Below are 13,213 nucleotides of genomic sequence, written 5' to 3' on the forward strand. Positions count from 1 at the left end.
ACATTAAGGACCTATAGGGGCCTTTCTAGACAGAAAAAAACATTCACAGAAGCAGCAAGGATAGGATGGTCAGTAAGAAATGTGCGGCTAGATACATTATCTACCAGATATGGCGTTACTGAAGTTAACTAACTTGTTCATCTGATAAGAGACTTGTAGCTGCAGATTTCTTATGTAAGAATAGATACCAAAGTAATACCTTCTGCATCAAACCAAAATGTCCTAGAGGACTGAACAGGCAAAGGTCCTATCACAACAGATCTGACTGTCCAGGCAGTAGTGCTTAGTAAAAGTGTGTAGGGATGCCCACATAGCAGCCTTGCATATGTCCAGGATAGGGACTCCACAAGCTAACGCAGCGGTCACACACTTGGCTCTGGTAGAATGAGCCCCAAGCATTTAGTGTGTTGCTTCCTGGCCAATGCGTAGCAGATTTTAGTGCGCCAGTGTGAACTCTGTATGTGGAAGGGAAAGAGATTTATTGCTGACCTAATCGCAGTTAGTCAGCAAACACTGCAGATCGTTTGCAGTTCCCTCTGATATCTGGACCAGGTCAGAAAGATTTCTCTGATGCCATGCCCACTGGGAAGTAAGGTCCCATTGCAGAGCCCACATATGCCAGAGGACGTGTGTGACCATCAGGATACATAAGGCCATGATGCCCAGCAGCCTCAGACTCAGTCTTACCAAAATCCAGGATAAAGGCTGAAACATCAGAATCACCTAAATATCCTGGTCTTGCCACTCTGGAGGATAGGCAAAAAAACTGCACTGTGACCAGAAGGGCTATTATGTTATGGAGTGTCTGAGAGGCAGTCAGGTTTACCTTGGCACGTTGTTAGAGAACTGCAGTGAATGTAGGAGGTCTGCTGTAGTCTGGAGGTGGGCAATTACTGCCTGGGGCAAGCCCGCTTTCAGCAGCCAGTCATTGAGGCAGGAGGAAGACTGACCTCCACAGATGGGCTGCAACTACCACCATCACCTATGTAAAAACCCAAGGGGCACTGGTAATGCAAAGGGAAGCACAGTGAACTGAAAGTGCTTATGGCCCATCTTGAACTGCAAGTGATGCCTGTAGGCCCGCAAGACAAGTAAAATAGGCGTCCTACAAGTCCAACCTTGCAATCAAGTATGCCTGATTCTGAGCAGACAGAACCTGAGCCAACATGAGCATTCTGGAGACCGCCTTCAGAAAGAAGTTGGGAGGGCACAGGTATACCATAGGGTGGAGGCCTCCCTCCTTTTTCGGCCCCAGAAAGGAGTGGGAATAGCAATCACATCATAGTCATGATGAAAGCACCGCAATGCTTATAGCAATTATCAGAGGAGTATTTCAGACATGCTCCCATATGCACCCAAGACGCTCATAGGTTCTATACACTATTTAAGGATCAGATTTGAAATGCTGAGGCAGGGGCGACAACATTATGGGACTTGTTTCAGGATAGTGCCCTGATTACATTCACACAATTAAGTGATGATAGGGTGCTCCCGGCGGGACACTTCTTGGCCCATGGGAGTCTGACTGCTGAACTTGGGCATCTACGGGAGATCACAGACACAGAAGCTGTTGCATCAAATAGTACACATAATTCACACTGTGGGCGTGGGCCACCAATTGATAACCTGGCTGACCTGCGCCTTTCTACAACATGCACAGGACTCCCTGCTCCCTCTTTGTAGAGTCTGGCAGAAGGGCACAGGACAAGAGTTAATGCAGAAGGAATGGGATAGAACACTCTTATACCAGAGGAAGGTCTCCCGTAATGCCAGGTTCCAATACATTCAACACAATATTTTGCACATAGCTTATTTTGCTCCAGTAAGACTCCACAGGATATTTCCTAGATCCTCTCCGAATAGACACGGTGTATGGACCCGAGTCAAATATAGCACATGTGTTTTGGACTGCCCCATAGCCAACAAACCTGTGGGTGGCTGTTACAAATAAACTCACTGACCTCACGGGTTGCATTGACCTTCACACTATGGTCAGCTGCCTGCTTGGATTATACAGGAAGAGACGGAATGGGGATGCTACCACACGTTTCATAGACCTGGCAATGTTAATAACCTGCAGACTGATAACTATGCACTGGGAGACCATCACACTGCCTGCAGTGGAGCATGGAGACTCTTAAATGGGATAGGGCAGAGGTGATAGCATGAAGGTGAGAAGAGGGGCCGAGCACATAGCAGCAGATTGGGAAGAATTATTAGATGAACTGCAGCCAGCCACGGAAGGTTGACGTGTATGGAAATAAGCTGTATTGACCAAGGGACGGGATATCTTCCTTGTTGGGGAAAGTAATGCATATAGAGGTGTTGGGGGATCATCAAGGTGCAAAACAGATTTGTGAGATCTATCCACAAAAGGCAATAACAGTCAAACTAGGGGGGGTGCGAGTAAAAGGCTTAAGCTTCATAGGATGGCTGGGCTACTCCCACCATCATGGGATACCCTGGACACGACTGTGGGTTTGGCTTATTACTTTGTATACTTCACTGTTATTTATTCCTTACTGCTTTAAGAGCATGTAACCCCTGTAGGGGCAGAAATTACGTAAGATGATAGCAGTATCTGTATTGACAAATTGTACTGACATTGAGAAACGTATCCGCCTGGCAAGAGATGGCAGAACTCCTATAAAGTGTAAGTGAAAAATGCCAATAAAGATGTTTAAAAATAAAATGAGGTTGGTACCCTTTCAATGGAGCCTTTGGCAAAAAGAGCCTGCACCTCCTGACTCAGCAGAGATGATCTTCCGTCAGCAGGTCTGATGATGGTTGCATGGGCAAAGAGGTTGCTGCGAATGGCAGGGTGTAACCCCACTAAATAACATGGAGCACCAATTTGTCCAAGGTTACAGACTGCTACGTGGCAGGTAGTGCTCAACTATACCACCAACCGGTTGCCTGTGATGGTGAAAGGGCTAATTAATGCTATTTTGGATGCTGTGGCTGCTGGGGGATGGCGAATGAACAGATATCTGGACTTCTGTCCCACAGAACTTGTGGAACCACATCCATAGCCGTGAAAGGACTGGGGAGACTGTTGGCTGTGGTGAAATTGTAGCCTATACGGTAGCCACGGAAGAAGAAATCGGTACAGTGGGGCTGGTGTGGAGCCCTGGAGAGTCCCAGCGACTGGGCGGTGGCCCTGCTGTCCTTAACGTGCTCAAACACTGAATCTGCTTATCAACAAAAAGGTCAGTGCTACTGAAGGGCATGTCCATAAGGGATGGCTGGACCTCCCCCGAAAAAAAAACATTAGACCTCCGACATGCATGATGACAGAATGCCAATGATGAAGAAATCACTCTGCCTAGCAAGCCAGTCATATCCAGTTATTCAGTGTACATAGCTGCGTCCCTACCACTGGCAATAGCCTGGGACAGGATGGCTCGTGCCTCCTTTGGAACCATGGACAGCACTTGTCTGGGAATACCGGCCCAAGAGGCATGAGGTGATCACCGACTGCATCCAGTGGTATGGTAGTGAACGGTCAGGGTTGACTTTGGACTTGGAGGCCTAAACAACTAGAATCTCTGGGATGGGGTGCTGGGTGAGGAAAGCTTAGGACTCAGGAACGGGGCACTGGCAGCAGGACCACTGTGTAGGCTCATGCGGAGAGCAGGTAATTGGTGAGGGCTTAGTCAAAAGGGACAATGAGTTCTATGGGTGCAGCTTGTGGGTGAAGCACCTCTGTCAAGATGTTCATCTTGACTGCCACTCAGGATAGTGCTAGGTCAAGGTCTCAGCCGCCCTCCTCACTACCACCATGGCAAATGAAGCCCCTTCCTTCGTAGCTACCCAAAAAGGAGAGACTAGGCCTGTGTCTAGAGAGGTGTATAAACTACTTGCATCCACCAGTTTTTCATACCAGTTATCTTCAGGCTCTTTAATGGGGGGGGTCAGGATAACTATTAGGATCCTAAGATTTGATCCAATTGTGTCCCCCACACAGAACATCAATAAAAGGAGGTGCTGTCTTTGATTTGAAGGGTCGTGTTCTGGTCGGAATTGGAGCCAACGTCAGTTGCTGTCTTTTCGGCTCCGTATCTGAACTGGGTATAACAATGAGGTTGGTGTTGCTGGGAACGAGAACACTGGAACGGCTCTGGGGAAGGTTGCAGGCTCATGACCTGAGCAGATTCAGAACAAAGAACGGATTGAAAGGGTCCAGCTGGTACAGAGGGCAACTCTACAGTGGGAATTCAGTGGGGGCATCTGGCAAACCCGTAGGGCTGGAAGGAGCTCCAGAGGGGTTGGCTTGCCCAAATAAGAGGTGCATGGCTTCATAAAATTCTTAGCTGGGCGGGGGTTGCTCCAGCTCTGGAAGACTCTAGGAGACATAGAGAGGACCCAGACTCAGGATCTGCAGCTGATGTGAGGGAGCAGGATTTGTGGTGTCATTCCTGCACCTTGTGTGAAGACTTGGACTGTCGCAGTGCAGTAGAAGAATGATGATTTTTGAGCGACACACCCGACAATGACTTGAGGTGCGGTGAAGATCGAGGGGAACCACTCCACAAGTAGACCGGGATCTTCCTCATGACCAAGTCCTGGAGAGAGGAGGAGTTGAATGGTGTGAGGTAACCATGTGCTTCAGTAAATGCTTCCAAGCAGCCTTAGGGTTCATCACACAACAGACGGACCACTGAGTCACTGCCCAGTTCCAGGCACCAAAGGAAAACCAGGAAGGAGTCTGGCACAGACATCTGTGACAGGATTTACACGGTCTAAATCCCCACTGATTTTTAGGGGATATCCCTATGGCTCAAGGGGAGCTAAGCTCAAAATGAATTTCGAAAAAAAGTTGAAAAAATAGCCCTAAAACTGGACTGAGGTAGCAAAAAGAAAAGAACTAATGTCAGCGCGCTGGGATAGTAGCTATGGAGGCACCCCACAGACAGAGCCAATCAACGCCACAAACCAGCATGCAAGTTACTGCTCAGGATTTTCCAGATCCAGTCAGACACCCGGTGAATATTCCAAAGAATCTGCAGCTAGAGGTTTCCAATTACTAAATGAGTATCTCAATTCAATTTCTTTTCTAAACTACAGAGTCATAAGCAGTTTATTTTTATTGTTTTTAATTCCTGAACTGGCACATGTATGCTTATTGGCCAGTACAAAATAAATAATTCATTAATCATTGCTTTGTTCAACCTGGGAACATGCATGTACATCTTTGGGAAGGTTTGATTAACTTAGGAAACCTAAAGCATACCATCACAAAATATTGTTAAAGTCGTTGTGGGCTGATCTGTCTGGAGTTTGCACGAGTATTCAAATATGCTTATCTTTGAATAATGAAAAAAAGACAGATAATAGATCATCTCGGTTTCACAAAATTCTGGGAAGAAAGTCCTCTGCATGACTTGTAAAAGCTGTGCCATCATGCCCTGTTCGTTATTTCAAACACGCCCATGGTTTTCCCAAAAGTGGTTTTCACACCCTGCAAGCACACTTGAGGTGCTTCATGTCTTTATGGTGCTCTGTCTGTGTAGACTGCATCCCAAAGAGGGGGCAGGAAACTGCCGTGGAGAGTGAATTACCTTCTGCATTTCTGTCTGGCTTCAGACATGAACACTGTTGGACTGTAAAGGTTGACAAACCTCTTTCAGATGATGCAACAAATCTTCACAGGCTTCTCATGTAACATGTGTTTGGCATACTAATCATATATAATGTATATCTATAAAAGAGCCAATGCTGGAAAAAGATAAGCTACTTACCAGTAAAGGTGGTTCACCACAATTGCTATATTTTACAAACTCACATGTAAACCTCCCAATTGAGTTACTGTAAGGAAATGCATCCTTTTGTACGGTCACCCCCAAGTTTTTGGGCTGATGCTGCTGGTTTTTCAACTTTCAGTGCAATGAGGCCTGCTAACCAGATGTCAGTGTCTATGTCCCTACCCTTAAAAGGGTATGTCGTCTCATGCCCAATTGCCTGAGCTAACTTACCTTTAAGTCCCTAGTAAATGGTACCCAGGACATGCTAGTTAAGGGGCCTCACTAGGGACAGCAGCACTGGTTGAGCCCCCCTGAGTGTGACCATAGTAAAACAAGACTCCCTGCCAGCCATTTGCATGCTGGAAGACCAGTTTAAACTGCTGGCCCGACTCTACCTAAGCCAGACTTCCCCCTGGTATACGTGTAAGTCACCCTATACAGGGAGTGCAGAATTATTAGGCAAATGAGTATTTTGACCACATCATCCTCTTTATGCATGTTGTCTTACTCCAAGCTGTATAGGCTCGAAAGCCTACTACCAATTAAGCATATTAGGTGATGTGCATCTCTGTAATGAGAAGGGGTGTGGTCTAATGACATCAACACCCTATATCAGGTGTGCATAATTATTAGGCAACTTCCTTTCCTTTGGCAAAATGGGTCAAAAGAAGGACTTGACAGGCTCAGAAAAGTCAAAAATAGTGAGATATCTTGCAGAGGGATGCAGCACTCTTAAAATTGCAAAGCTTCTGAAGCGTGATCATCGAACAATCAAGCGTTTCATTCAAAATAGTCAACAGGGTCGCAAGAAGCGTGTGGAAAAACCAAGGCGCAAAATAACTGCCCATGAACTGAGAAAAGTCAAGCGTGCAGCTGCCACGATGCCACTTGCCACCAGTTTGGCCATATTTCAGAGCTGCAACATCACTGGAGTGCCCAAAAGCACAAGGTGTGCAATACTCAGAGACATGGCCAAGGTAAGAAAGGCTGAAAGACGACCACCACTGAACAAGACACACAAGCTGAAACGTCAAGACTGGGCCAAGAAATATCTCAAGACTGATTTTTCTAAGGTTTTATGGACTGATGAAATGAGAGTGAGTCTTGATGGGCCAGATGGATGGGCCCGTGGCTGGATTGGTAAAGGGCAGAGAGCTCCAGTCCGACTCAGACGCCAGCAAGGTGGAGGTGGAGTACTGGTTTGGGCTGGTATCATCAAAGATGAGCTTGTGGAGCCTTTTCGGGTTGAGGATGGAGTCAAGCTCAACTCCCAATCCTACTGCCAGTTCCTGGAAGACACCTTCTTCAAGCAGTGGTACAGGAAGAAGGCTGCATCCTTCAAGAAAAACATGATTTTCATGCAGGACAATGCTCCATCACACGCGTCCAAGTACTCCACAGCGTGGCTGGCAAGAAAGGGTATAAAAGAAGGAAATCTAATGACATGGCCTCCTTGTTCACGTGATCTGAACCCCATTGAGAACCTGTGGTCCATCATCAAATGTGAGATTTACAAGGAGGGAAAACAGTACACCTCTCTGAACAGTGTCTGGGAGGCTGTGGTTGCTGCTGCACGCAATGTTGATGGTGAACAGATCAAAACACTGACAGAATCCATGGATGGCAGGCTTTTGAGTGTCCTTGCAAAGAAAGGTGGCTATATTGGTCACTGATTTGTTTTTGTTTTGTTTTTGAATGTCAGAAATGTATATTTGCGAATGTTGAGATGTTATATTGGTTTCACTGGTAATAATAAATAATTGAAATGGGTATATATTTTTTTTTGTTAAGTTGCCTAATAATTATGCACAGTGATAGTCACCTGCACACACAGATATCCCCCTAACATAGCTAAAACTAAAAACAAACTAAAAACTACTTCCAAAAATATTCAGCTTTGATATTAATGAGTTTTTTGGGTTCATTGAGAACATGGTTGTTGTTCAATAATAAAATTAATCCTCAAAAATACAACTTGCCTAATAATTCTGCACTCCCTGTATGGCTGCCTAATTGATTCCTAAAGCAGGGTGCAACATGTCTACGGCAAATGCATGTATTTTACATATTTTGACAGCTAAAATGTGAAACTATATATTTTTTTTTTTTTACAGTGGAAAAGATCTGTTGCCCAATTTTGGAGTGCAGAGTTGCCTAGTTCTGGAAGAGCGTGACCTAAGAATTTAATCCAAGGTATCAAACAACTCGCCACATTTAAGCAAGGATTGATTCTCAAGTCAAAATTAATGTAACAAGTTGCAGTGTGCACTTCTGACAAAGTTGCCACTTTGTTGTTTTTAATCCTCTTTGCCCACACTATTGCATACAGGGTCCTGTCACTGAGACAGTTTTCTGCCCTGCTGGGCAGACGCCTCCCAGATACAGAACGGATACAGTAGGGGCCTGCTCTGGAAGGAGGGGTCACCTCCCTGCTGTCGGAAGCCACTTGGGTGTTGGCCCAAAGGGCAAGGTTCAAGCTGCCTTGGAAAGATACATGGGTAACACTTGGGAATTGGGCTGCTCCATTGTTCAGGGAGACAGGCTTGGACTAGGGACAGGCGAGAGTAAACAAGTTGTCAAAATGGTTTTCCAGTGCATGTAGACCCCTAGATAGTCATACCTCTGGGTTGGGCTAGGGAGATCAACACTCCAGCAGAGGGGCCTTGCCATACTGGAAGTGGGCATAAATGTGCATCCTGGAATGCCCAATGCCACACTTTAAAGGAAATGGTCAAAAGGTGGAAGGGGATGTGGTAGCCCACTGGGTATCAATCGCATGCTGCCTTGAGGGCATTTTCTGACCATAAGTAGGACACCCCTGGTACCCTGAACTCACATTTCGACTGGACTAGAAGGACAGAGGGAGTACCGACCTGCTGCACCGTGAAACTGGCAAAGAGAGTTTGCACCATCATGGAAGGACTGTACCTGCTGCACCTTGTGGCTAGCAAAGGAGAGGGACTGTGCCTGCTGTGTCCTGCTCAAGAAGAAGTTGTTCCCAGAGGCCAGCTAAAGCCAAGAGATTGCAAGAGCCAGCTGACTCGCCTCCTGTTTTCAGCACAGGGACGCAACAGCTTTTGAAGCCTGCTGGGGCAAATTGGTTGCCCAAAGTCTTCAACCAGCCACCAACCGCCATTATGCAGCACCAGGAACCAGGATCCGGCACATAAAGTTGCACTAAGTTTATTGAGCACAGGAGTTGTCAGGGTGCAGCTGGGACCCCTAGAGGACAAGTTATCAACCCAGGAAGGATTGATCACTGACCCAAATACTTCTGCCAGTAGCAAGAGAGCTCCAGGGGACTTCTGTGACCAGGACCACCTCAGTCTCTTCGTGGACCAAGGAGTAGTCAAAGCAAGACCCTGACAGACAGCTTTGTATCCACAGCATACTTGAGCATCTTCAGCATCCTTCATACCTTACATCAGGACCACATCTATAGGAAAGCTCTACAAAGGATATAAGTGTGCAGAAGTGACTGAAGACTGCTTCACCTGCTGAGGTAACAGTTTCTGTACCTTGCTTGTACCCCATGACTGGCTCTCTACTGGAGTTGGTTGCCTAAAGTGACCACACTACAACTAGCCCAAACATTTTAGTGAAAAAGTTATCGAAAAGTGCCAAATCTGTTGAAATTGCCAACACTTGCTCGTGGATGAGTGAAATGCTTTGATTTACTAATCCTGGTAAATTATATATCTCTGGAATACACCAGTGGATCTTTTCGTTGTGCTTTCTGAAAAAACAGTCTATTTATAAATTGGTGTCAGATTTCTTTGGTGTCTTGTCGATTTCTTCAATTGTTTTGGTGCTGTTTAAATGCATTACACTTGTTCCAGTGTGTAAGCCCTGCTGCTCAGAGCCACAGCTACCCAAGGTTTAGCTGACGGTTTGACAAACGAACCCTAAGGGTCCAAAAGGGGTTGGTGAGGGTATTACCTGGTGAGGTTGCACAACCACACCATATAATAAACCCTATTTCCTCATAGTTGCCTTGGTTGGTTTGCTGTCGACATTCCATATTTGTATGATAAACCGTCAAAATCTGAACAAGGGAGGTGCTGGAGGGTGGAATCACAGCAGGGCTGAGAGGCACAACTAAATACGCCCTCAAATGACTTTCGATGGGAGCTCCACATTGTTCCATGTGTTTACCAAAGACTGATGTGGGAGAACCCTGAAATGTATCTAAATATATAAAAGATACTAATGTTTGGAGACGTCTGAATACAAAAAAGGCAGCTCTATAGTTACCTCAAACTTCCCACCAGTGGCACTAAAGGCACATAGGTGCATAAAGCCCTTTTCCTGGAGCCCTTGTACATTATCAGGGCAGTGAGAAGACCCTTCACATCAGTGTTGGGTGCATGCACTGCCAGGAGAAAAAGATTTTTTGGCAGATATTCAGCTTGGAACAAACATGAATTTCTAGAACACCTTCAGGATGTAACTTGTGTGTGTGTGGGGGGGGATGGGGGGGGGTTGAAAAGATGGACTACTCTGGCCACAAGAAGAACTGCAGAAAGCACAGGTGACTGAAGATATGCATGGAGGAGGAATCATGGAAAAACCACACAGGACTGAAGAGATCCTTGCAGGCGAGACAACCACAGTCTGGTTTGTGTAGCTGCAGAGACAATTACCTGTTTCATCACTTGTAAGGCTGCACCTTACCCGGTCTGACCATACTGTTAGAGTTTATGTATCTGTTCTTCAACATCAGAGATTGGGAGGTTTTATAACTTCACAACCCCAGCCTGGGGGCCTTTTCAGTCGATGGCAACAACCATCTTAATTTCCCCGAACGGTTTGACCCATCGTTCTAGTCATAAGGTTCTGGAGAGACTCATCTAAAAACAGGATGGGTAAGTCTAACTTGGAGATCTCACTGGAAATCAGTGATTCTCCAGTCTGGGACCATCTGACCTTTTATCTTGACTGCAACTGCATGTTTGTGAAATAAAGGATTCTTAAGTATAGCACCCTATGTATACATTCCCACTCAGCAGAGTCAGACCAGTAAGGTTCTTAACTGAACACTATTTTAAAGCTGCAGACTGAATAAAGGGTTTCCCTTGAATTGGACATAGACACTCTTCGCACTCTAAAACTGCACCGCTGGCTTTACTGTACTGCAGTCCTTGCGTTTTGGGTAGTGAACTTTCAGATGGGCGTATTTTTATCTTTTTAACTGGAAACCAACTAGTATGGATTTCAATCAACTTGGGTGTTTAGTACTGAACGCAGAGCCAGAGGACACTGGACCAGGGGCAGGAGATATGAAAGCATAATGGCTACAATGTATTGCTTTAGTCCAGCTACTTCAGCTCCCTGACTCAAACATTATCAACGTTTCAATAAAACCAAAGAGTCTTGAGAACCTCAGATTTTCATCCAAGGCCAGCCCCTTTATCAATTACTTGAGCAGGTCCAACATAGCAGAATATCTAGCACTTACAGCATAAAATAAGTTTTTATACAGTTTTGAGGGCATTGCTAGACCCTAAAAGGAATTAAGACCTTTTTGATTTCTTCCTATATCATAAGTGTAAATGTTCATTTTACTTACCTGTAAATCAAATTCCTATATAGCTATATGTACCACTAATGAGATCTATGTAATAGAACTTTAGTGTGTCATGCGTTATCTTGGGTTTTTACAACTTCTGCTGCCTAGAGTAAGGCTTTTCTGCTCATCCTTGTTACCCCTGGAAGAAGCACATGCCCATACAGTGGATTAACTTGGTTACCTTATGGGAGAGTGATAGTATTGGAAGCCCAGAACACCTGTAGTAAACAACAGTACCTTCAGACTACTACTATGTACCCAAGTAGCTGCCTTGGCTATCAGCAGTGCTCACGTTTTGTAACTATCCTTTTCCAAAGATAAAGGAAGGATCATTGCTTGGTTCTAGTTGAAGATGTTCTCGTTGAAGATGAACTGCTGAAACAGGCAATCCATCCACCTGTAACGAGATATACAATTTTTGCATCTAATCACCTGTGTAAGGTTCTTTCTTCAGCAGTTTTCTCAAAATCCTGCCAGACGTTTTTAGTCATGAGCACTTCATCTATGAAGCTTTTATAGTGCCATCTTCCACGTTTGGGCCTAACTAGAAAACAGAACGTTTTACTAAAGCCCATTACTAGCCTTTATTACCAAAGCACCCTTCAAACGCAGAGGTACTTCACCTGCTATAGCTTGAAAATTAAGGTTTGTGTTTCAGTATATACATTTCAACAGGTTTCATAAAGTGTCTTTTTTTTCTAAATCACAAAATGAGATGCTTCATAAACATAAATAAAAGGAAACTTGGAGGTCTTAAGTTTTTGCGAAAGGTCAAAGAGTCTAAAGTTACTGACTGCGTCCATTTCATAAATGAATTTACTGATTGACATGGTGACATTGATTTTTATTCATACTGCAATTCTTATTGCAAATAAGGTTTCATGTTAAGTAGTTATATTTTGCCCCCACTTAAAGTCTCAGTCACACAATAGCCAATCTGTTTGAAAGTTTCTTTTTGTTAGTTAAGAGCAACCTGTTGGAGAAACACATCACCCTAACTAATAAGATGTGTGGGAAGGCATACACTAAAAACATTTGTGAATACAAGTGAATGATGCACTACTACCCAGGAACGCAATTCCATGTTTTTGGAGTAGCTCTGGAAGTTTAGGGTTTTCAGACGCATGACCCCAACCTGCCCAAACAGCCTGAAAGAAAGGAGAAGAGGCAATATAAGATCTTCAAGCAAAAATCAATGTGAATATTTATTGAAGTCATCTGCAGCTCTTTCAAAAATCTGAATAGTTAGATAACATTATTACTACATGCCTACAATTATTCTAGGTTGTGTTTGCAAAGTTCAGTGTAATCAATTACCAAATGCTTAACCTGTGTCGGCTCACCTCGGTACAGTGTTTTTTTTTGCAGTTACATTTATTAGTGAGTTAAACACACAAAAATCCTATTTTAATAGGAAAGTATGGTCACTGCGCAATGTTCAGGCCCAACATTTAAGCAAATTCACAGTCGCACAGTGCACCTTATTCTGATGGGAGTGTCGCCGCTCAAAGTGATCTGTAGGCAGGGGGAATTGCTAACATTTTCTAGGACCTGAGCCTCCTATTTTTGGTGGTTTACCAGACAGAAAGTATGTATTTAGCATGTTAGAATTGACGAGTTTCTAGCAGAAATCCACATGTTTTATTACCTGTTTTGCTGACATTTGCCTATAGGTACGCCAGCCGAAGCCAGAGCCGGGCCAGAGCATATGAAAGAAAGGCTGCACCTGAACCCAGGCAAAATCCCCTCTCTTCCTAGTTTGAGCAAGAAAGATATGCAAGTAGAACTACTTTGTGAAAACGAGCAGTTAACGTAGTGATTGAGTATAAATAAAGGCTAAACATGGATGTTCATCTTTCACTGAAACTGCAGTTTCTAAATATAATCAAGAGTGGTCACT

The 13,213-nt window shown here is 44.6% G+C and overlaps 1 protein-coding gene across 7 annotated transcripts in view; it reads right to left on the minus strand.

The window, feature by feature from the left end:
* ACACB (acetyl-CoA carboxylase beta) overlaps positions 1-13,213 on the minus strand; it is a 1,528,264-nt gene that overhangs the window by 1,153,795 nt on the left and 361,256 nt on the right. For all 7 annotated transcript variants that reach the window (XM_069214760.1, XM_069214756.1, XM_069214757.1 and 4 more), the window contains one exon: positions 12,380-12,461. In XM_069214760.1, coding sequence (XP_069070861.1) covers positions 12,380-12,461 — 82 coding nt within the window. The remainder of the gene's footprint in view (positions 1-12,379; positions 12,462-13,213) is intronic.

The sequence above is a fragment of the Pleurodeles waltl genome, chromosome 11, assembly GCF_031143425.1.
Source record: "Pleurodeles waltl isolate 20211129_DDA chromosome 11, aPleWal1.hap1.20221129, whole genome shotgun sequence".
NCBI lineage: Eukaryota > Metazoa > Chordata > Amphibia > Caudata > Salamandridae > Pleurodeles > Pleurodeles waltl.